The sequence below is a fragment of the Scyliorhinus torazame genome, chromosome 6 (assembly GCF_047496885.1).
Source record: "Scyliorhinus torazame isolate Kashiwa2021f chromosome 6, sScyTor2.1, whole genome shotgun sequence".
In the NCBI taxonomy this organism is placed as follows: Eukaryota; Metazoa; Chordata; class Chondrichthyes; order Carcharhiniformes; family Scyliorhinidae; genus Scyliorhinus; species Scyliorhinus torazame.
The window spans coordinates 917632-942460 of record NC_092712.1 but is presented as its reverse complement, the minus strand read 5'-3'; the positions used below and the strand labels follow the sequence as shown (position 1 = coordinate 942460).

Here is a 24829-nt window from a genome sequence, read left to right as displayed (position 1 = left end):
TGTGTATTGGGGTGAGGATGTTGTGTATTGGGGTGAGGATGTAGTGTATTTGGGTGAGGATGTTGTGTATTGGGGTGAGGATGTTGTGTATTGGGATGAGGATGTTGTGTGTTGGGATGAGGATGTTGTGTATTGAGGTGAGGATGTTGTGTATTGGGATGAGGATGTTGTGTGTTGGGTTGAGGATGTTGTGTATTGGGGTGAGGATGTTGTGTGTTGGGATGAGGATGTTGTGTATTGGGGTGAGGATGTTGTGTATTGGGGTGAGGATGTTGTGTATTGGGGTGAGGATGTTGTGTATTTGTTTGAGGATGTTGTGTATTGGGGTTGAGGATGTTGTGTATTGGGGTGAGGATGTTGCGTATTGAGGTGAGGGTGTTGTGTATTGGGTTGAGGATGTTGTGTATTGGGGTGAGGATGTTGTGTATTGGTGTTGAGGATGTTGTGTATTGGGGTGAGGATGTTGTGTATTGGGTTGAGGATGTTGTGTATTGGGATGAGGATGTTGTGTATTGGGGTGAGGATGTTGTGTATTGGGGTGAGGATGTTGTGTATTTGGGTGAGGATGTTGTGTATTGGGGTGAGGATGTTGTGTATTGGGATGAGGATGTTGTGTATTGGGGTGAGGATGTTGTGTATTGGGGTGAGGATGTTGTGTATTGGGGTGAGGATGTTGTGTATTGGGGTTGAGGATGTTGTGTATTGGGGTTGAGGATGTTGTGTATTGGGTTCATGATATTGTTGGGATGAGGATGTTGTGTATTGGGGTTGAGGATGTTGTGTATTGGGGTGAGGATGTTGTGTATTGGGGTGAGGATGTTGTGTATTGGGTTGAGGATGTTGTGTATTGGGTTGAGGATGTTGTGTATTGGGGTGAGGATGTTGTGAATTTGGGTGAGGATGTTGTGTGTTGGGGTGAGGATGTTGTGTATTGGGGTTGAGGATGTTGTGTATTGGGGTGAGGATGTTGTGTATTGGGATGAGGATGTTGTGTATTGGGTTCAGGATGTTGTGTATTGGGGTGAGGATGTTGTGTATTGGGATGAGGATGTTGTGTGTTGGGATGAGGATGTTGTGTATTGGGATGAGGATGTTGTGTATTGGGGTGAGGATGTTGTGTATTGGGGTGAGGATGTTGTGTATTGGGATGAGGATGTTGTGTATTGGGTTCAGGATGTTGTGTATTGGGGTGAGGATGTTGTGTATTGGGTTGAGGATGTTGTGTATTGGGATGAGGATGTTGTGTATTGGGTTCAGGATGTTGTGTATTGGGGTGAGGATGTTGTGTATTGGGATGAGGATGTTGTGTATTGGGGTGAGGATGTTGTGTATTGGGATGAGGATGTTGTGTATTGGGGTGAGGATGTTGTGTGCTGGGGTGAGGGTGTTGTGTGTTGGGATGAGGATGTTGTGTATTGGGATGAGGATGTTGTGTATTGGGGTGAGGATGTTGTGTATTGGGGTGAGGATGTTGTGTATTGGGGTGAGGATGTTGTGTGCTGGGGTGAGGGTGTTGTGTGTTGGGATGAGGATGTTGTGTATTGGGATGAGGATGTTGTGTATTGGGGTGAGGATGTTGTGTATTGGGGTGAGGATGTTGTGTATTGGGTTCAGGATGTTGTGTATTGGGTTCAGGATGTTGTGTATTGGGGTGAGGATGTTGTGTATTGGGTTGAGGATGTTGTGTATTGGGTTCAGGATGTTGTGTATTGGGGTGAGGATGTTGTGTATTGGGGTGAGGATGTTGTGTATTGGGATGAGGATGTTGTGTATTGGGGTGAGGATGTTGTGTATTGGGGTGAGGATGTTGTGTATTGGGGTGAGGATGTTGTGTATTGGGGTGAGGATGTTGTGTATTGGGGTGAGGATGTTGTGTATTGGGGTGAGGATGTTGTGTATTGGGGTGAGGATGTAGTGTATTTGGGTGAGGATGTTGTGTATTGGGGTGAGGATGTTGTGTATTGGGATGAGGATGTTGTGTGTTGGGATGAGGATGTTGTGTATTGAGGTGAGGATGTTGTGTATTGGGATGAGGATGTTGTGTGTTGGGTTGAGGATGTTGTGTATTGGGGTGAGGATGTTGTGTGTTGGGATGAGAATGTTGTGTATTGGGGTGAGGATGTTGTGTATTGGGGTGAGGATGTTGTGTATTGGGGTGAGGATGTTGTGTATTTGTTTGAGGATGTTGTGTATTGGGGTTGAGGATGTTGTGTATTGGGGTGAGGATGTTGCGTATTGAGGTGAGGGTGTTGTGTATTGGGTTGAGGATGTTGTGTATTGGGGTGAGGATGTTGTGTATTGGTGTTGAGGATGTTGTGTATTGGGGTGAGGATGTTGTGTATTGGGTTGAGGATGTTGTGTATTGGGATGAGGATGTTGTGTATTGGGGTGAGGATGTTGTGTATTGGGGTGAGGATGTTGTGTATTTGGGTGAGGATGTTGTGTATTGGGGTGAGGATGTTGTGTATTGGGATGAGGATGTTGTGTATTGGGGTGAGGATGTTGTGTATTGGGGTGAGGATGTTGTGTATTGGGGTGAGGATGTTGTGTATTGGGGTTGAGGATGTTGTGTATTGGGGTTGAGGATGTTGTGTATTGGGTTCATGATATTGTTGGGATGAGGATGTTGTGTATTGGGGTTGAGGATGTTGTGTATTGGGGTGAGGATGTTGTGTATTGGGGTGAGGATGTTGTGTATTGGGTTGAGGATGTTGTGTATTGGGTTGAGGATGTTGTGTATTGGGGTGAGGATGTTGTGAATTTGGGTGAGGATGTTGTGTGTTGGGGTGAGGATGTTGTGTATTGGGGTTGAGGATGTTGTGTATTGGGGTGAGGATGTTGTGTATTGGGGTGAGGATGTGGTATATTCAGTTGAGGATGTTGTGTTTTGGGGTGAGGATGTGTGTTGGGTTGAGGATGTTGTGTATTGGGATGGGGATGTTGTGTATTGGGGTGAGGATGTTGTGTATTGGGGTGAGGATGTTGTGTATTGGGGTGAGGATGTAGTGTGTTTGGGTGAGGATGTTGTGTATTGGGGTGAGGATGTTGTGTATTGGGATGAGGATGTTGTGTGTTGGGATGAGGATGTTGTGTATTGAGGTGAGGATGTTGTGTATTGGGATGAGGATGTTGTGTGTTGGGTTGAGGATGTTGTGTATTGGGGTGAGGATGTTGTGTGTTGGGATGAGGATGTTGTGTATTGGGGTGAGGATGTTGTGTATTGGGGTGAGGATGTTGTGTATTGGGGTGAGGATGTTGTGTATTTGTTTGAGGATGTTGTGTATTGGGGTGAGGATGTTGTGTATTGGGGTTGAGGATGTTGTGTATTGGGGTGAGGATGTGTGTATTGGGTTGAGAATGTTGTGTATTGGGATGAGGATGTTGTGTGTTGGGTTGAGGATGTTGTGTATTGGGGTGAGGATGTTGTGTGTTGGGATGAGGATGTTGTGTATTGGGGTGAGGATGTTGTGTATTGGGGTGAGGATGTTGTGTATTGGGGTGAGGATGATGTGTATTTGTTTGAGGATGTTGTGTATTGGGGTTGAGGATGTTGTGTATTGGGGTGAGGATGTTGCGTATTGAGGTGAGGGTGTTGTGTATTGGGTTGAGGATGTTGTGTATTGCGGTGAGGATGTTGTGTATTGGTGTTGAGGATGTTGTGTATTGGGGTGAGGATGTTGTGTATTGGGTTGAGGATGTTGTGTATTGGGATGAGGATGTTGTGTATTGGGGTGAGGATGTTGTGTATTGGGGTGAGGATGTTGTGTATTGGGTTCAGGATGTTGTGTATTGGGGTGAGGATGTTGTGTATTGGGGGTGAGGATGTTGTGTATCGGGGTTGAGGATGTTGTGTATTGGGGTTTAGGCTGTTGTGTGTTGGGTTGAGGATGTTGTGTATTGGGGTGAGGATGTTGTGTATTGGGGTTGAGGATGTTGTGTATCGGGGTTTAGGATGTTGTGAATTGGGTTGAGGATGTGTGTTGGGTTGAGAATGTTGTGTATTGGGGTGAGGATGTTGTGTATTGGGGTTGAGGATGTTGTGTATTGGGGGTGAGGATGGTGTGTATTCGGGTGAGGATGTTGTGTATTGGTATGTGGATGTTGTGTATTGGGATGAGGATGTTGTGTATTGGGGTGAGGGTGTTGCGTTTTGGGGTGAGGATGTTGCGTATTGGGGTGAGGGTGTTGCGTATTGGGGTGAGGATGTTGTGTATTGGGTTGAGGATGTTGTGTATTGGGATGAGGATGTTGTGTATTGGGGTGAGGATGTTGTGTATTGGGGTGAGGATGTTGTGTATTGGGATGAGGATGTTGTGTATTGGGGTGAGGATGTTGTGTATTGGGGTGAGGATGTTGTGTATTGGGGTTGAGGATGTTGTGTATTGGGATGAGGATGTTGTGTATTGGGGTGAGGATGTTGTGTATTGTGGTGAGGATGTTGTGTATTGGGGTTGAGGATGTTGTGTATTGGGGTGAGGATGTTGTGTATTGGGTTGAGGATGTTGTGTGTTGGGTTGAGGATGTTGTGTATTGGGGTGAGGATGTTGTGTATGGGGGTGAGGATGTTGTGTGTTGGGTTCAGGATGTAGTGTATTGGGGTGAGGACGTTGTGTATTGGGGTTGAGGATGTTGTGTATTGGGGTGAGGATGTTGTGTATTGGGATGTGGATGTTGTGTATTGGGATGAGGATGTTGTGTATTGGGGTGAGGGTGTTGTGTATTGGGGTGAGGATGTTGTGTATTGGGGTGAGGATGTTGTGTATTGGGATGAGGATGTGTATTGGGGTGAGGCTGTTGTGTATTGGGGTGAGGATGTTGTGTGTTGGGTTGAGGATGTTGTGTATTGGGATGGGGATGTTGTGTATTGGGATGAGGATGTTGTGTCGTGGGGTGAGGATGTTGTGTGTTGGTTTGAGGATGTTGTGTCTTGGGGTTGAGGATGTTGTGTATTGGGGTGAGGATGTTGTGTATTGGGGTTGAGGATGTTGTGTGTTGGGTTGAGGATGTTGTGTGTTGGGTTCAGGATGTTGTGTATTGGGTTGAGGATGTTGTGTATTGGGGTGAGGATGTTGTGTATTGGGGTGAGGATATTGTGTATTGGGGTTGAGGATGTTGTGTATTGGGGTGAGGATGTTGTGTATTGGGGTGAGGATGTTGTGTATTGGGGTTGAGGATGTTGTGTATTGGGGTGAGGATGTGTGTATTGGGGTGAGGATGTTGTGTATTGGGATGAGGATGTTGTGTATTAGGGTGAGGATGTTGTGTGCTGGGGTGAGGATGTTGTGTATTGGGGTGAGGATGTTGTGTATTGGGGTGAGGATGTTGTGTGTTGGGTTGAGGATGTTGTGTATTGGGGTGAGGATGTTGTGTATTGGGATGAGGATGTTGTGTATTGGGGTGAGGATGTTGTGTGTTGGGTTGAGGATGTTGTGTATTGGGGTTGAGGATGTTGTGTATTGGGATGAGGATGTTGTGTATTGGGGTGAGGATGTTGTGTATTGGGATGAGGATGTTGTGTATTGGGGTGAGGATGTTGTGTATTGGGATGAGGATGTTGTGTATTGGGGTGAGGATGTTGTGTATTGGGGTGAGGATGTGTGTATTGGGTTGAGGATGTGTATTGGGGTGAGGATGTTGTGTATTGGGGTGAGGATGTTGTGTGTTGGGATGAGGATGTTGTGTATTGGGTTGAGGATGTGTATTGGGGTGAGGATGTTGTGTATTGGGATGAGGATGTTGTGTCGTGGGGTGAGGATGTTGTGTGTTGGGATGAGGATGTTGTGTATTGGGGTTGAGGATGTTGTGTATTGGGATGAGGATGTTGTGTATTGGGATGAGGATGTTGTGTATTGGGGTGAGGATGTTGTGTATTGGGCTGAGGATGTTGTGTATTGGGATGAGGATGTTGTGTAGTGGGGGGAGGATGTTGTGTATTGGGGTGAGGATGTTGTGTGTTGGGTTCAGGATGTTGTGTATTGGGTTGAGGATGTTGTGTATTGGGATGAGGATGTTGTGTATTGGGGTGAGGATGTTGTGTGTTGGGATGAGGATGTTGTGTATTGGGGTGAGGATGTTGTGTATTGGGCTGAGGATGTTGTGTATTGGGATGAGGATGTTGTGTAGTGGGGGGAGGATGTTGTGTATTGGGGTGAGGATGTTGTGTGTTGGGCTGAGGATGTTGTGTATTGGGTTGAGGATGTTGTGTATTGGGGTGAGGATGTTGTGTGTTGGGTTGAGGATGTTGTGTATTGGGGTTGAGGATGTTGTGTAATGGGGTTGAGGATGTTGTGTATTGGGGTGAGGATGTTGTGTGTTGGGTTGAGGATGTTGTGTATTGGGGTTGAGGATGTTGTGTATTGGGGTTGAGGATGTTGTGTGTTGGGTTGAGGATGTTGTGTATTGGGGTTGAGGATGTTGTGTATTGGGGTGAGGATGTGTGTATTGGGGTGAGGATGTTGTGTGTTGGGTTGAGGATGTTGTGTATTGGGGTTGAGGATGTTGTGTATTGGGGTGAGGATGTGTGTATTGGGCTGAGGATGTTGTGTTTTGGGGTGAGGATGTTGTGTAATTGTGTGAGGATGTTGTGTAATGGGGTGAGGATGTTGTGTATTGGGGTGAGGATGTTGTGTATTGGGGTGAGGATGTTGTGTATTGGGATGAGGATGTTGTGTATTGGGGTGAGATGTTGTGTATTGGGGTGAGGATATTGTGTATTGGGGTGAGGATGTTGTGTGTTGGGTTGAGGATGTTGTGTATTGGGGTTGAGGATGTTGTGTATTGGGGTGAGGATGTGTGTATTGGGCTGAGGATGTTGTGTTTTGGGGTGAGGATGTTGTGTAATTGTGTGAGGATGTTGTGTAATGGGGTGAGGATGTTGTGTATTGGGGTGAGGATGTTGTGTATTGGGGTGAGGATGTTGTGTATTGGGATGAGGATGTTGTGTATTGGGGTGAGGATGTTGTGTATTGGGGTGAGGATGTTGTGTATTGGGGTGAGGATGTTGTGTATTGGGGTGAGGATGTTGTGTATTGGGGTGAGGATGTTGTGTATTGGGATGAGGATGTTGTGTATTGGGGTGAGGATGTTGTGTATTGGGGTGAGGATATTGTGTATTGGGGTGAGGATGTTGTGTATTGGGGTGAGGATGTTGTGTATTGGGATGAGGATGTTGTGTATTGGGGTGAGGATGTTGTGTATTGGGATGAGGATGTTGTGTATTGGGGTGAGGATGTTGTGTGCTGGGGTGAGGGTGTTGTGTGTTGGGATGAGGATGTTGTGTATTGGGATGAGGATGTTGTGTATTGGGGTGAGGATGTTGTGTATTGGGGTGAGGATGTTGTGTATTGGGGTGAGGATGTTGTGTGCTGGGGTGAGGGTGTTGTGTGTTGGGATGAGGATGTTGTGTATTGGGATGAGGATGTTGTGTATTGGGGTGAGGATGTTGTGTATTGGGGTGAGGATGTTGTGTATTGGGTTCAGGATGTTGTGTATTGGGTTCAGGATGTTGTGTATTGGGGTGAGGATGTTGTGTATTGGGTTGAGGATGTTGTGTATTGGGTTCAGGATGTTGTGTATTGGGGTGAGGATGTTGTGTATTGGGGTGAGGATGTTGTGTATTGGGATGAGGATGTTGTGTATTGGGGTGAGGATGTTGTGTATTGGGGTGAGGATGTTGTGTATTGGGGTGAGGATGTTGTGTATTGGGGTGAGGATGTTGTGTATTGGGGTGAGGATGTTGTGTATTGGGGTGAGGATGTTGTGTATTGGGGTGAGGAAGTAGTGTATTTGGGTGAGGATGTTGTGTATTGGGGTGAGGATGTTGTGTATTGGGATGAGGATGTTGTGTGTTGGGATGAGGATGTTGTGTATTGAGGTGAGGATGTTGTGTATTGGGATGAGGATGTTGTGTGTTGGGTTGAGGATGTTGTGTATTGGGGTGAGGATGTTGTGTGTTGGGATGAGGATGTTGTGTATTGGGGTGAGGATGTTGTGTATTGGGGTGAGGATGTTGTGTATTGGGGTGAGGATGTTGTGTATTTGTTTGAGGATGTTGTGTATTGGGGTTGAGGATGTTGTGTATTGGGGTGAGGATGTTGCGTATTGAGGTGAGGGTGTTGTGTATTGGGTTGAGGATGTTGTGTATTGGGGTGAGGATGTTGTGTATTGGTGTTGAGGATGTTGTGTATTGGGGTGAGGATGTTGTGTATTGGGTTGAGGATGTTGTGTATTGGGATGAGGATGTTGTGTATTGGGGTGAGGATGTTGTGTATTGGGGTGAGGATGTTGTGTATTTGGGTGAGGATGTTGTGTATTGGGGTGAGGATGTTGTGTATTGGGATGAGGATGTTGTGTATTGGGGTGAGGATGTTGTGTATTGGGGTGAGGATGTTGTGTATTGGGGTGAGGATGTTGTGTATTGGGGTTGAGGATGTTGTGTATTGGGGTTGAGGATGTTGTGTATTGGGTTCATGATATTGTTGGGATGAGGATGTTGTGTATTGGGGTTGAGGATGTTGTGTATTGGGGTGAGGATGTTGTGTATTGGGGTGAGGATGTTGTGTATTGGGTTGAGGATGTTGTGTATTGGGTTGAGGATGTTGCGTATTGGGGTGAGGATGTTGTGAATTTGGGTGAGGATGTTGTGTGTTGGGGTGAGGATGTTGTGTATTGGGGTTGAGGATGTTGTGTATTGGGGTGAGGATGTTGTGTATTGGGGTGAGGATGTGGTATATTCAGTTGAGGATGTTGTGTTTTGGGGTGAGGATGTGTGTTGGGTTGAGGATGTTGTGTATTGGGATGGGGATGTTGTGTATTGGGGTGAGGATGTTGTGTATTGGGGTGAGGATGTTGTGTATTGGGGTGAGGATGTAGTGTATTTGGGTGAGGATGTTGTGTATTGGGGTGAGGATGTTGTGTATTGGGATGAGGATGTTGTGTGTTGGGATGAGGATGTTGTGTATTGAGGTGAGGATGTTGTGTATTGGGATGAGGATGTTGTGTGTTGGGTTGAGGATGTTGTGTATTGGGGTGAGGATGTTGTGTGTTGGGATGAGGATGTTGTGTATTGGGGTGAGGATGTTGTGTATTGGGGTGAGGATGTTGTGTATTGGGGTGAGGATGTTGTGTATTTGTTTGAGGATGTTGTGTATTGGGGTTGAGGATGTTGTGTATTGGGGTGAGGATGTTGCGTATTGAGGTGAGGGTGTTGTGTATTGGGTTGAGGATGTTGTGTATTGGGGTGAGGATGTTGTGTATTGGTGTTGAGGATGTTGTGTATTGGGGTGAGGATGTTGTGTATTGGGTTGAGGATGTTGTGTATTGGGATGAGGATGTTGTGTATTGGGGTGAGGATGTTGTGTATTGGGGTGAGGATGTTGTGTATTGGGTTCAGGATGTTGTGTATTGGGGTGAGGATGTTGTGTATTGGGGGTGAGGATGTTGTGTATCGGGGTTGAGGATGTTGTGTATTGGGGTTTAGGATGTTGTGTGTTGGGTTGAGGATGTTGTGTATTGGGGTGAGGATGTTGTGTATTGGGGTTGAGGATGTTGTGTATCGGGGTTTAGGATGTTGTGAATTGGGTTGAGGATGTGTGTTGGGTTGAGAATGTTGTGTATTGGGGTGAGGATGTTGTGTATTGGGGTTGAGGATGTTGTGTATTGGTATGTGGATGTTGTGTATTGGGGTTGAGGATGTTGTGTATTGGGGGTGAGGATGTTGTGTATTCGGGTGAGGATGTTGTGTATTGGTATGTGGATGTTGTGTATTGGGATGAGGATGTTGTGTATTGGGGTGAGGGTGTTGCGTTTTGGGGTGAGGATGTTGCGTATTGGGGTGAGGGTGTTGCGTATTGGGGTGAGGATGTTGTGTATTGGGTTGAGGATGTTGTGTATTGGGATGAGGATGTTGTGTATTGGGGTGAGGATGTTGTGTATTGGGGTGAGGATGTTGTGTATTGGGATGAGGATGTTGTGTATTGGGGTGAGGATGTTGTGTATTGGGGTGAGGATGTTGTGTATTGGGGTTGAGGATGTTGTGTATTGGGATGAGGATGTTGTGTATTGGGGTGAGGATGTTGTGTATTGTGGTGAGGATGTTGTGTATTGGGGTTGAGGATGTTGTGTATTGGGGTGAGGATGTTGTGTATTGGGTTGAGGATGTTGTGTGTTGGGTTGAGGATGTTGTGTATTGGGGTGAGGATGTTGTGTATGGGGGTGAGGATGTTGTGTGTTGGGTTCAGGATGTAGTGTATTGGGGTGAGGATGTTGTGTATTGGGGTTGAGGATGTTGTGTATTGGGGTGAGGATGTTGTGTATTGGGATGTGGATGTTGTGTATTGGGATGAGGATGTTGTGTATTGGGGTGAGGGTGTTGTGTATTGGGGTGAGGATGTTGTGTATTGGGGTGAGGATGTTGTGTATTGGGATGAGGATGTGTATTGGGGTGAGGCTGTTGTGTATTGGGGTGAGGATGTTGTGTGTTGGGTTGAGGATGTTGTGTATTGGGATGGGGATGTTGTGTATTGGGATGAGGATGTTGTGTCGTGGGGTGAGGATGTTGTGTGTTGGTTTGAGGATGTTGTGTCTTGGGGTTGAGGATGTTGTGTATTGGGGTGAGGATGTTGTGTATTGGGGTTGAGGATGTTGTGTGTTGGGTTGAGGATGTTGTGTGTTGGGTTCAGGATGTTGTGTATTGGGTTGAGGATGTTGTGTATTGGGGTGAGGATGTTGTGTATTGGGGTGAGGATATTGTGTATTGGGGTTGAGGATGTTGTGTATTGGGGTGAGGATGTTGTGTATTGGGGTGAGGATGTTGTGTATTGGGGTTGAGGATGTTGTGTATTGGGGTGAGGATGTGTGTATTGGGGTGAGGATGTTGTGTATTGGGATGAGGATGTTGTGTATTGGGGTGAGGATGTTGTGTGCTGGGGTGAGGATGTTGTGTATTGGGGTGAGGATGTTGTGTATTGGGGTGAGGATGTTGTGTGTTGGGTTGAGGATGTTGTGTATTGGGGTGAGGATGTTGTGTATTGGGATGAGGATGTTGTGTATTGGGGTGAGGATGTTGTGTGTTGGGTTGAGGATGTTGTGTATTGGGGTTGAGGATGTTGTGTATTGGGATGAGGATGTTGTGTATTGGGGTGAGGATGTTGTGTATTGGGATGAGGATGTTGTGTATTGGGGTGAGGATGTTGTGTATTGGGATGAGGATGTTGTGTATTGGGGTGAGGATGTTGTGTATTGGGGTGAGGATGTGTGTATTGGGTTGAGGATGTGTATTGGGGTGAGGATGTTGTGTATTGGGGTGAGGATGTTGTGTGTTGGGATGAGGATGTTGTGTATTGGGTTGAGGATGTGTATTGGGGTGAGGATGTTGTGTATTGGGATGAGGATGTTGTGTCGTGGGGTGAGGATGTTGTGTGTTGGGATGAGGATGTTGTGTATTGGGGTTGAGGATGTTGTGTATTGGGATGAGGATGTTGTGTAGTGGGGGGAGGATGTTGTGTATTGGGGTGAGGATGTTGTGTGTTGGGTTCAGGATGTTGTGTATTGGGTTGAGGATGTTGTGTATTGGGATGAGGATGTTGTGTATTGGGGTGAGGATGTTGTGTGTTGGGATGAGGATGTTGTGTATTGGGGTGAGGATGTTGTGTATTGGGCTGAGGATGTTGTGTATTGGGATGAGGATGTTGTGTAGTGGGGGGAGGATGTTGTGTATTGGGGTGAGGATGTTGTGTGTTGGGTTCAGGATGTTGTGTATTGGGTTGAGGATGTTGTGTATTGGGATGAGGATGTTGTGTATTGGGGTGAGGATGTTGTGTGTTGGGTTGAGGATGTTGTGTATTGGGATGAGGATGTTGTGTGTTGGGTTGAGGATGTTGTGTATTGGGCTGAGGATGTTGTGTATTGGGGTGAGGATGTTGTGTATTGGGGTGAGGATGTTGTGTGTTGGGTTGAGGATGTTGTGTATTGGGGTTGAGGATGTTGTGTAATGGGGTTGAGGATGTTGTGTATTGGGGTGAGGATGTTGTGTGTTGGGTTGAGGATGTTGTGTATTGGGGTTGAGGATGTTGTGTATTGGGGTTGAGGATGTTGTGTGTTGGGTTGAGGATGTTGTGTATTGGGGTTGAGGATGTTGTGTATTGGGGTGAGGATGTGTGTATTGGGGTGAGGATGTTGTGTGTTGGGTTTAGGATGTTGTGTATTGGGGTTGAGGATGTTGTGTATTGGGGTGAGGATGTGTGTATTGGGCTGAGGATGTTGTGTTTTGGGGTGAGGATGTTGTGTAATTGTGTGAGGATGTTGTGTAATGGGGTGAGGATGTTGTGTATTGGGGTGAGGATGTTGTGTATTGGGGTGAGGATGTTGTGTATTGGGATGAGGATGTTGTGTATTGGGGTGAGGATGTTGTGTATTGGGGTGAGGATATTGTGTATTGGGGTGAGGATGTTGTGTGTTGGGTTGAGGATGTTGTGTATTGGGGTTGAGGATGTTGTGTATTGGGGTGAGGATGTGTGTATTGGGCTGAGGATGTTGTGTTTTGGGGTGAGGATGTTGTGTAATTGTGTGAGGATGTTGTGTAATGGGGTGAGGATGTTGTGTATTGGGGTGAGGATGTTGTGTATTGGGGTGAGGATGTTGTGTATTGGGAAGAGGATGTTGTGTATTGGGGTGAGGATGTTGTGTATTGGGATGAGGATGTTGTGTATTGGGGTGAGGATGTTGTGTATTGGGGTGAGGATATTGTGTATTGGGGTGAGGATGTTGTGTATTGGGATGAGGATGTTGTGTATTGGGGTGAGGATGTTGTGTATTGGGATGAGGATGTTGTGTATTGGGGTGAGGATGTTGTGTATTGGGGTGAGGATGTTGTGTAATGGGGTGAGGATGTTGTGTGTTGGGTTCAGGATGTCGTGTATTGGGGTGAGGATATTGTGTATTGGGGTGAGGATGTTGTGTATTGGGATGAGGATGTTGTGTATTGGGGTGAGGATGTTGTGTGTTGGGGTGAGGATGTTGTGTAATGGGGTGAGGATGTTGTGTATTGGGGTGAGGATATTGTGTATTGGGGTGAGGATGTTGTGTATTGGGATGAGGATGTTGTGTATTGGGGTGAGGATGTTGTGTATTGGGGTGAGGATGTTGTGTATTGGGGTGAGGATGTTGTGTATTGGGATGAGGATGTTGTGTATTGGGATGAGGATGTTGTGTATTGGGGTGAGGATGTTGTGTATTGGGGTGAGGATGTTGTGTATTGGGGTGAGGATGTTGTGTATTGGGATGAGGATGTTGTGTATTGGGGTGAGGATGTTGTGTATTGGGGTGAGGATGTTGTGTATTGGGGTGAGGATGTTGTGTATTGGGGTGAGGATGTTGTGTATTGGGGTGAGGATGTTGTGTATTGGGGTGAGGATATTGTGTATTGGGGTGAGGATGTTGTGTATTGGGATGAGGATGTTGTGTATTGGGGTGAGGATGTTGTGTATTGGGATGAGGATGTTGTGTATTGGGGTGAGGATGTTGTGTATTGGGGTGAGGATGTTGTGTATTGGGATGAGGATGTTGTGTATTGGGGTGAGGATGTTGTGTATTGGGGTGAGGATGTTGTGTGCGGGCTGGTGACTCTATGTTGTGTATTGCAGAGACAGATTTGCATGCAGTAATAAAGAAGGGCAATCTGTTGAAGGATATTCACATCCGCTACATCCTCTACCAACTGCTGAAAGCCACCAAGTTTATCCATTCGGGTAACGTTATCCATCGGGATCAGAAGGTAGGAATGTTGAAATCTCTACACCTCACCCAGGCAGACTGGCTTCCTCCTCTCCCGTGCCAGTGTGAATGTGTGCAGGAATGGGCGTCTGCACATCATCTTACCTCGTTCAACACATCTGCAGTGACAGATTAAATTTAATTCTGAGAAAGGTGAAGTGATTGATTTTGGACGAATATGGAGATACAATCTCAAATAATGACACAATCCTTTATTAAAAATTATTTTTATTCAAGACATTTCCATTTTGCAATCTACAGAACACTCATTTGACTTCATACAATTTTTATAATAAACAAACGACCCACCATCCCATCCTTTACGCCACCTTTTCTTTTTTTTGCAAACCGTCCCCCACTCTGTTTTCTGACGAATACCAATTCTTGAAGAAGGAGAGACAGCCTCCACCTCGAATAGAACCCTTCCTCCAACTCCCTAATGACGTACTTCACTTTCTCCGGATGCTAAATCTCCGACAGACCTCCCACCCACATCATCGCCCTCCAACACGACCCTGAACAGGAAGCTGCCTCCATCCAATCCCAAACCGACCCTTCCTCCACGACCCATTTCAGAACCTTCTCGATATTCGCCGCCCAGTCATAGTTCATCAAATTCGGCAACATCAACCCCCACCGATCACCTATCTCTCTGCAAAAACGCCCTCCTAACCCGAGGTGCCTTGCCCGCCCACAAAAGGCGGAAGTTCAGTTCATTAATCTTCCCAAAGCAGGATTTAGGTAAAAGGATTGGGAGACTCTGGAAAAGTAATAAGAATTTTGGGGCGACTGTCATTTCCTCCGTTTGAACTTGCGCAATGAAAGCAGAAGAACATCCCACCTCTTCAAATCTCCCTTCGCCCCAGCTACCAGCTGGCCAAATTCAACTGAGCAACAAAGCTCATGAGCTGTCTGCCCTCCCAAATCGCTGACTCTCGGCCTGGCCAGGCGAAACCGCAGCTTCTCCTGAACTCCTCCCTGTCTCGGAGGTCTCACCGAAAACACTTCACTCTTCACCAAATTAAGTCTATACTTCGAAACGTAGCCAAACTTACTTAACACCTCCATAATCCTTCCCACACTGGAGAGAGAGAGACTGTTATATACAACGGCAGGTTAGAACATAGAACATAGAACGATACAGCGCAGTACAGGCCCTTCGGCCCACGATGTTGCACCGAAACAAAAGCCATCTAACCTACACTATGCCATTATCATCCATATGTTTATCCAATAAACTTTTAAATGCCCTCAATGTTGGCGAGTTCACTATTGTAGCAGGTAGGGCATTCCACGGACTCACTACTCTTTGCGTAAAGAACCTACCTCTGACCTCTGTCCTATATCTATTACCCCTCAGTTTAAAGTTATGTCCCCTCGTGCCAGCCATTTCCATCCGGGGGAGAAGGCTCTCACTGTCCACCCTATCCAACCCCCTGATCATTTTGTATGCCTCTAATAAGTCTCCTCTTAACCTTCTTCTCTCCAACGAAAACAACCTCAAGTCCATCAGCGTTTCCTCATAAGATTTTCCCTCCATACCAGGCAGCATCCTGGTAAATCTCCTCTGCACCCGCTCCAAAGCCTCCACGTCCTTCCTATACTGCGGTGACCAGAACTGTACGCAATACTCCAAATGCGGCCGTACCAGAGTTCTGTACAGCTGCAACATGACCTCCTGACTCCGGAACTCAATCCCTCTACCAATAAAGGCCAACACTCCATAGGCCTTCTTCACAACCCTATCAACCTGGGTGGCAACTTTCAGGGATCTATGTACATGGACACCTAGATCCCTCTGCTCATCCACACTTCCAAGAACTTTACCATAAGCCAAATATTCCGCATTCCTGTTATTCCTTCCAAAGTGAATCACCTCACACTTCTCTACATTAAACTCCATTTGCCACCTCTCAGCCCAGCTCTGCAGCTTATCTATATCCCTCTGTAACCTGCTACATCCTTCCACACTATCGACAACACCACCGACTTTAGTATCGTCTGCGAATTTACTCACCCACCCTTCTGCGCCTTCCTCTAGGTCATTGATAAAAATGACAAACAGCAATGGCCCCAGAACAGATCCTTGTGGTACTCCACTTGTAACTGAACTCCATTCTGAACATTTCCCATCAACCACCACCCTCTGTCTTCTTTCAGCTAGCCAATTTCTGATCCACATCTCTAAATCACCCTCACTCCCCAGCCTCCGTATTTTCTGCAATAGCCTACTGTGGGGAACCTTATCAAACGCTTTGCTGAAATCCATATACACCACATCAACTGCTCTACCCTCGTCTACCTGTTCAGTCACCTTCTCAAAGAACTCAATAAGGTTTGTGAGGCATGACCTACCCTTCACAAAGCCATGCTGACTATCCCTGATCATATTATTCCTATCTAGATGATTATAAATCTTGTCTCTTATAATCCCCTCCAAGACTTTACCCACAACAGACGTGAGGCTCACCGGTCTATAGTTGCCGGGGTTGTCTCTGCTCCCTTTTTGAACAAAGGGACCACATTTGCTATCCTCCAGTCCTCTGGCACTATTCCTGTAGCCAATGATGACATAAAAATTAAAGCCAAAGGTCCAGCAATCTCTTCCCTGGCCTCCCAGAGAATCCTAGGATAAATCCCATCAGGACCTGGGGACTTATCTATTTTCAGCCTGTCCAGAATTGCCAACACCTCTTCCCTACGTACCTCAATGCCATCTATTCTATTAGCCTGGGTCTCCGCATTCTCCTCCACAACATTACCTTTTTCCTGAGTGAATACTGACGAAAAATATTCATTTAGTATCTCGCCTATCTCATCAGACTCCACACACAACTTCCCATCCCTGTCCTTGACTGGTCCTACTCTTTCCCAAGTCATTCGCTTATTCCTGACATACCTATAGAAAGCTTTTGGGTTTTCCTTGATCCTACCTGCCAAATACTTCTCATGTCCCCTCCTTGCTCATCTTAGCTCTCTCTTTAGATCCTTCCTCGCTACCTTGTAACTATCCATCGCCCCAACTGAAACGTCACACCTCATCTTCACATAGGTAAACCACGGTTCCCTCGCTCCCCCTCTTTTGTCTCCTTCTCTGAGCTTACTAAAACACCTAAACCCCGGAACCTGCAACATCCATTCCTGTCCCTGCTCTATCCATGTCTCCGAAATGGCCACAACATCAAAGTCCCAGGTACCAACCCATGCTGCCAGTTCCCCTACCTTATTTCGTATACTCCTGGCATTGAAGTAGACACACTTCAAACCACCTACCTGAACACTGGCCCCCTCCTGCGACGTCAAATCTGTGCTCCTGACCTCTATACTCTCATTCTCCCTTACCCTAAAACTACAATCCAGGTTCCCATGCCCCTGCTGCATTAGTTTAAACCCCTCCAAAGAGCACTAACAAATCTCCCCCCCCATTGTGCCCCTCAGGTTCAGATGTAGACCATCCTGTCTGTAGAGGTCCCACCTTCCCCAGAAAGAGCCCCAGTTATCCAGAAATCTGAATCCCTCCCGCCTGCACCATCCCTGTAGCCACGTGTTTAATTGCTCTCTCTCCCTATTCCTCATCTCACTATCACGTGGCACGGGCAACAACCCAGAGATAACAACTCTGTTTGTTCTAGTTCTGAGCTTCCATCCTAGCTCCCTGAAAGCCTGCCTGACATCTTTGTCCCCTTTCCTACCTATGTCGTTAGTGCCAATGTGGACCACGACTTGGGGCTGCTCCCCCTCCCCCCTAAGGACCCGGAAAACACGATCCAAGACATCACGTACCCTTGCACCTGGGAGGCAACATACCAAACGTGAGTCTCTCACGCTCCCACAAAATCTCCTATCTGTGCCCCTGACTATCGAGTCCCCAATTACTAATGCTCTGCTCCTCTCCCCCCTTCCCTTCTGAGCAACAGGGACAGATTCCGTGCCAGAGGCCCGTATCCCATGACTTACCCCTGGTAAGTTCCCCCCCCCCACAAGTATCCAAAACGGTATACTTGTTTCTCAGGGGAACGACCGCAGGGGATCCCTGCACTGACTGCTTCTTCCCAGTCCCTCTTACAGTTACCCATCTATCTCCAATCTTTGGTGTAACTAATTCCCTGAAGCTGCTATCTATGACCCCTTCTGCCTCCCGAATGATCCAAAGTTCTTCCAACTCCAGCTCCAGTTCCCTAACTCGGTCTTGGAGGAGCTGGAGATGGCAGCACTTCCTGCAGGTAAAATCAGCAGGGACACTAACGGCATCCCTCACCTCAAACATCCTACAGGAGGAACATTGCACTCCCTTCCCTGCCATCCCTCTAACTTTCTACCAAGATCTGGCTAACAACTAAATTAAATTTAAAAAAATAATAATAATAATAATAAAATATGGTACTTACCTCACACCAATGGGTTTTATTATTAGGTTAGAGGAGGAGGGCGGGTGGGAGACACTACACGTGTAGTGTCTCGGGTTTCCTCTCCACCAGAATTTATTGGTGAGGGTCTTCCCAGACGTCCGCGGGTCGACTTCCTGTTCCCGCCTAAAACACTAATTTTTAAAAAAAAACAGCAAAGAGGGACTGAAAACGGGACCAGGTAAGTGTTTACCGCTGAAATTGACTAGCCTGCTCCTGTGAAGGTCTCCCAGAAATCACTAACGCACCGCTCCCGCTGAAATTGACTAACCTGCTCCGCTCCCGCTGAAATCGACTGGCCTGCTCCTGCAAAGACAAGTGTTTTTAAAGGAGAGACTTACCTCCCAGAAATCACTTGCGCACTGCTCCCGCTGAAATTGACTAGCCTGCTCCGCTCCCGCTGAAATCGACTCAGGTTGCCTGTTAAACTAAAAAGTAGGACCTCAAAGGTAGTAATCTCAGGATTGCTACCAGTGCCACGAGCTAGTCAGAGTAGGAATGTCAGGATAGTGAGGATGAATACGTGGCTCGAGAGATGGTGCAAGAGGGAGGGATTCAAATTCCTGGGACATTGGAACCGGTTCTGGGGAGGTGGGACCAGTACAAACTGGACGGTCTGCACCTGGGCAGGACTGGAACCGATGTCCGAGGGGGGGTGTTTGCTAGAGCTGTTGGGGAGAGTTTAAACTAATGTGGCAGGGGGATGGGAACCAATGCAGGAAGTTGGAAGGTCGTAAAACAGGGACAGAAATAAAAGGCAGTAAGGGGGAAAGTGTAAGGCAGAGAAGCCATAGTCAAAAATCAAAAAGGGCGACAGTACAAGGTACAGTGACTGAGGAGAGCTCAGTGAATAGGACCAGAAATACTAAAAGAAATAAAACGGGAAGTGAAAACATTAATGGTAAGCGATGCGGCAGGTTGTTACAGGAAGATGTGGGTTTGACGACAAGGAAAATTAGGAGAAAGGTTAAGAGGAAATATAACTTAGGAGAGGTTACTGATCGAGGTGTTAAGATTAAGAACAGAGGTAAAAAAGCCAACGTAAGTGTACTTTACCTGAATGCTCGTAGTATTCGGAATAAGGTAAATGAGTTGATGGCGCAAATCATCGTGAATGACTATGATTTAGTGGCCATTACTGAAACATGGTTAAAGGATGGTCACGACTGGGAGTTAAATATCCGAGGGTATCAAACTTTTCGGAAGGACAGAGTGGATGGTAAGGGAGGTGGTGTAGCTCTGTTATTTAAGGATGACATCCGGGCAACAGTAAGGGATGACATCGGTGCTATGGAGGATAAGGTTGAATCCATTTGGGTGGAAATCAGGAATAGTAAGGCGAAAAAGTCACTGATAGGAGTAATCTATAGGCCACCAAATAGTAACATTATGGTGGGGCAGGCAATAAACAAAGAAATAACAGATGCATGTAGAAATGGTACAGCAGTTATCATGGGGGATTTTAATCTACATGTTGATTGGTTTAACCAGGTCGGTCAAGGCAGCCTTGAGGAGGAGTTTATAGAATGTATCCGCGATAGTTTCCTCGAACAGTATGTAATGGAACCTACGAGGGAACAAGCGGTCCTAGATCTGGTCCTGTGTAATGAGACAGGATTGATTCAGGATCTCATAGTTAGGGATCCTCTCGGAAGGAGCGATCACAATATGGTGGAATTTAAAATACAGATGGAGGGTGAGAAGGTAAAATCAAGCACTAGTGTTTTGTGCTTAAACAAAGGAGATTACAATGGGATGAGAGAGGAACTAGCTAAGGTAGACTGGCAGCAAAGACTTTATGGTGAAACAGTTGAGGAACAGTGGAGAACCTTCCAAGTGATTTTTCACAGTGCCCAGCAAAGGTTAATACCAACAAAAAGGAAGGACGGTAAAAAGAGGGAAAATCGACCGTGGATATCTGAGGAAATAAGGGAGAGTATCAAATTGAAGGAAAAAACATACAAAGTAGCAAAGATCAGTGGGAGACTAGAGGACTGGGAAATCTTTAGGGGGCAACAGAAAGCTACTAAAAAAGCTATAAAGAAGAGTAAGATAGATTATGAGAGTAAACTTGCTCAGAATATAAAAACAGATAGTAAAAGTTTCTACAAATACATAAAACAAAAAAGAGTGGCTAAGGTAAATATTGGTCCTTTAGAGGATGAGAAGGGAGATTTAATATTGGGAGATGAGGAAATGGCTGAGGAACTGAACAGGTTTTTTGGGTCGGTCTTCACAGTGGAAGACACAAATAACATGCCAGTGACTGATGGAAATGAGGCTCTGACAGGTGAGGACCTTGAGAGGATTGTTCTCACCAAGGAGGTAGTGATGGGCAAGCTAATGGGGCTAAAGGTAGACACGTCTCCTGGACCTGATGGAATGCATCCCAGAGTGCTAAAAGAGATGGCTAGGGAAATTGCAAATGCACTAGTGATAATTTACCAAAATTCATTAGACTCTGGGGTGGTCCCGGCGGATTGGAAATTAGCAAACGTGACACCACTGTTTAAAAAAGGAGGTAGGCAGAAAGTGGGTAATTATAGGCCAGTGAGCTTAACTTCGGTAGTAGGGAAGATGCTGGAATCTATCATCAAGGAAGAAATAGCGAGGCATCTGGATGGAAATTGTCCCATTGGACAGACGCAGCATGGGTTCATAAAGGGCAGGTCGTGCCTAACTAATTTAGTGGAATTTTTTGAGGACATTAACAGTGCGGTAGATAACGGGGAGCCAATGGATGTGGTATATCTGGATTTCCAGAAAGCCTTTGACAAGGTGCCACACAAAAGGTTGTTGCATAAGATAAAGATGCATGGCATTAAGGGGAAAGTAGGAGCATGGATAGAGGATTGGTTAATTAATAGAAAGCAAAGAGTGGGGATTAATGGGTGTTTCTCTGGTTGGCAATCAGTAGCTAGTGGTGTCCCTCAGGGATCAGTGTTGGGCCCACAACTGTTCACAATTTACATAGATGATTTGGAGTTGGGGACCAAGGGCAATGTGTCCAAGTTTGCACACGACACTAAGATAAGTGGTAAAGCAAAAAGTGCAGAGGATACTGGAAGTCTGCAGAGGGATTTGGATAGGCTAAGTGAATGGGCTAGGGTCTGGCAGATGGAATACAATGTTGACAAATGTGAGGTTATCCATTTTGGTAAGAATAACGGCAAAAGGGATTATTATTTAAATGATAAAATATTAAAACATGCTGCTGTGCGGAGACCTGGGTGTGCTAGTGCATGAGTCGCAGAAAGTTGGTTTTCAGGTGCAACAGGTGATTAAGAAGGCAAATGGAATTTTGTCCTTCATTGCTAGAGGGATGGAGTTTAAGACTAGGGAGGTTATGCTGCAATTGTATAAGGTGTTAGTGAGGCCACATCTGGAGTATTGTGTTCAGTTTTGGTCTCAAAGAACAAAGAAGAACAAAGAAATGTACAGCACAGGAACAGGCCCTTCGGCCCTCCAAGCCCGTGCCGACCATACTGCCCGACTAAACTACAATCTTCTACACTTCCTGGGTCCGTATCCTTCTATTCCCATCCTATTCATATATTTGTCAAGATGCCCCTTAAATGTCCCTATCGTCCCTGCCTCCACTACCTCCTCCGGTAGTGAGTTCCAGGCACCCACTACCCTCTGCGTAAAAAACTTGCCTCGTACATCTACTCTAAACTTTGCCCCTCTCACCTTAAACCTATGCCCCCTAGTAATTGACCCCTCTACCCTGGGGAAAAGCCTCTGACTATCCACTCTGTCTATGCCCCTCATAATTTTGTATACCTCTATCAGGTCGCCCCTCAACCTCCTTCGTTCCAGTGAGAACAAACCGAGTTTATTCAATCGCTCCTCATAGCTTATGCCCTCCATACCAGGCAACATTCTGGTAAATCTCTTCTGCACCCTCTCTAAAGCCTCCACATCCTTCTGGTAGTGTGGCGACCAGAATTGAACACTATACTCCAAGTGTGGCCTAACTAAGGTTCTATACAGCTGCAACATGACTTGCCAATTCTTATACTCAATGCCCCGGCCAATGAAGGCAAGCATGCCGTATGCCTTCTTGACTACCTTCTCCACCTGTGTAGCCCCTTTCAGTGATCTGTGGACCTGTACTCCTAGATCTCTTTGACTTTCAATACTCTTGAGGGTTCTACCATTCACTGTATATTCCCTACCTGCATTAGCCCTTCCAAAATGCATTACCTCACATTTGTCCAGGTTAAACTCCATCTGCCATCTCTCCGCCCAAGTCTCCAGACAATCTAAATCCTGCTGTATCCTCAGACAGTCCTCATCGCTATCCGCAATTCCACCAACCTTTGTGTCGTCTGCAAACTTACTAATCAGACCAGTTACATTTTCCTCCAAATCATTTATATATACTACAAAGAGCAAAGGTCCCAGCACTGATCCCTGTGGAACACCACTGGTCACAGCCCTCCAATTAGAAAAGCATCCCTCCATTGCTACCCTCTGCCTTCTATGGCCTAGCCAGTTCTGTATCCACCTTGCCAGTTCACCCCTGATCCCGTGTGACTTCACCTTTTGTACTAGTCTACCATGAGGGACCTTGTCAAAGGCCTTACTGAAGTCCATATAGACAACATCTACTGCCCTACCTGCATCAATCATCTTAGTGACCTCCTCGAAAAACTCTATCAAGTTAGTGAGACACGACCTCCCCTTCACAAAACCGCGCTGCCTCTCACTAATACGTCCATTTGCTTCCAAATGGGAGTAGATCCTGTCTCGAAGAATTCTCTCCAGTAATTTCCCTACCACTGAAGTAAGGCTCACCGGCCTGTAGTTCCCGGGATTATCCCTGCCACCCTTCTTAAACAGAGGAACAACATTGGCTATTCTCCAGTCCTCCGGGACATCCCCTGAAGACAGCGAGGATCCAAAGATTTCTGTCAAGGCCTCAGCAATTTCCTCTCCAGCCTCCTTCAGTATTCTGGGGTAGATCCCATCCGGCCCTGGGGACTTATCTACCTTAATATTTTTTAAGACACCCAACACCTCGTCTTTTTGGATCACAATGTGACCCAGGCTATCTACACCCCCTTCTCCAGACTCAACATCTACCAATTCCTTCTCTTTGGTGAATACTGATGCAAAGTATTCATTTAGTACCTCGCCCATTTCCTCTGGCTCCACACATAGATTCCCTTGCCTATCCTTCAGTGGGCCAACCCTTTCCCTGGCTACCCTCTTGCTTTTTATGTACGTGTAAAAAGCCTTGGGATTTTCCTTAACCCTATTTGCCAGTGACTTTTCGTGACCCCTTCTAGCCCTCCTGACTCCTTGCTTAAGTTCCTTCCTACTTTCCTTATATTCCACGCAGGCTTCGTCTGTTCCCAGCCTCTTAGCCCTGACAAATGCCTCCTTTTTCTTTTTGACGAGGCCTACAATATCTCTCGTCATCCAAGGTTCCCGAAAATTGCTGTATTTATCCTTCTTCCTCACAGGAACATGCCGGTCCTGAATTCCTTTCAACTGCCACTTGAAAGCCTCCCACATGTCAGATGTTGATTTGCCCTCAAACATCCGCCCCCAATCTATGTTCTTCAGTTCCCGCCTAATATTGTTATAATTAGCCTTCCCCCAATTTAGCACATTCATCCTAGGACCACTCTTATCCTTGTCCACCAGTACTTTAAAACTTACTGAATTGTGGTCACTGTTACCGAAATGCTCCCCTACTGAAACATCTACCACCTGGCCGGGCTCATTCCCCAATACCAGGTCCAGTACCGCCCCTTCCCTAGTTGGACTGTCTACATATTGTTTTAAGAAGCCCTCCTGGATGCTCCTTACAAACTCCGCCCCGTCTAAGCCCCTGGCACTAAGTGAGTCCCAGTCAATATTTGGGAAGTTGTGAAAGTGTACAAACTCAGCAATAGCATGATGGGAAAAATAGCCAACTTATGTAGCCAAGTGTGAGACAGCTGTGTCAGCTCAGTGCCAAGATCAGACCCTGACAAACTAGACAAAGCTAAGAATCCACATAATCGTATCATACAAGGCCAGAAGAGGGAAAATAGTGCCTGACCTTAGTAAAACCTGATAACAAAGCCACGATCTAGGAATGTCCTAATAACACAACTTCCTCATGACCTCGGTCCACCTGCGTCAAGGCATCATGAGGGCAGAGGTAAAAACAAAATTGGACCATGTCTTAAATCCTCTAAAGACAAACTACTGCAAATAAGCCGAGTCAGGGTCTTTCCATGACAACATGTTTGATCAGAAGTTATGACTGTATTGACATTTTTGAACAAGGTCTGTTTTTGTAAAATGATACAGCTTGTGTATAAATATTGAACGTTTTCTCCATGTCTTTGCGAGCTTGAGAAAGAATGAGCAGGTTTACCTTAACAGCTCTCTCTCTCTCTAACCTGTAGCCATCTGCATGCAGACTTTGGTCAATAAAGACAAAGTTATTTATTTCGAAACAGAGTTGTAAAGTTGTTTTCTTCACAGTCTTGAAGTAGGAAAGATTTTAAAAGACGACAAAGTTGAAGTCTCCCATCACCACAACCCTGTTGTTTTTACTCTTTTCCAAAATCTGTCTACCTATCTGCTCCTCTATCTCCCGCTGGCTGTTGGGAGGCCTGTAGTATACCCCCAACATTGTGACTGCACCCTTC

The 24829-nt window shown here is 46.1% G+C and overlaps 1 protein-coding gene across 1 annotated transcript in view; it reads left to right on the top strand.

Annotated features, from left to right (window-relative positions):
- The window catches only part of mapk15 (mitogen-activated protein kinase 15), a 687990-nt gene that overhangs the window by 5782 nt on the left and 657379 nt on the right, over positions 1–24829 (top strand). Inside the window, 1 exon segment of the mRNA XM_072510157.1 lies at positions 13641–13771. Within this exon segment, the coding sequence (XP_072366258.1) occupies positions 13641–13771 (131 nt within the window).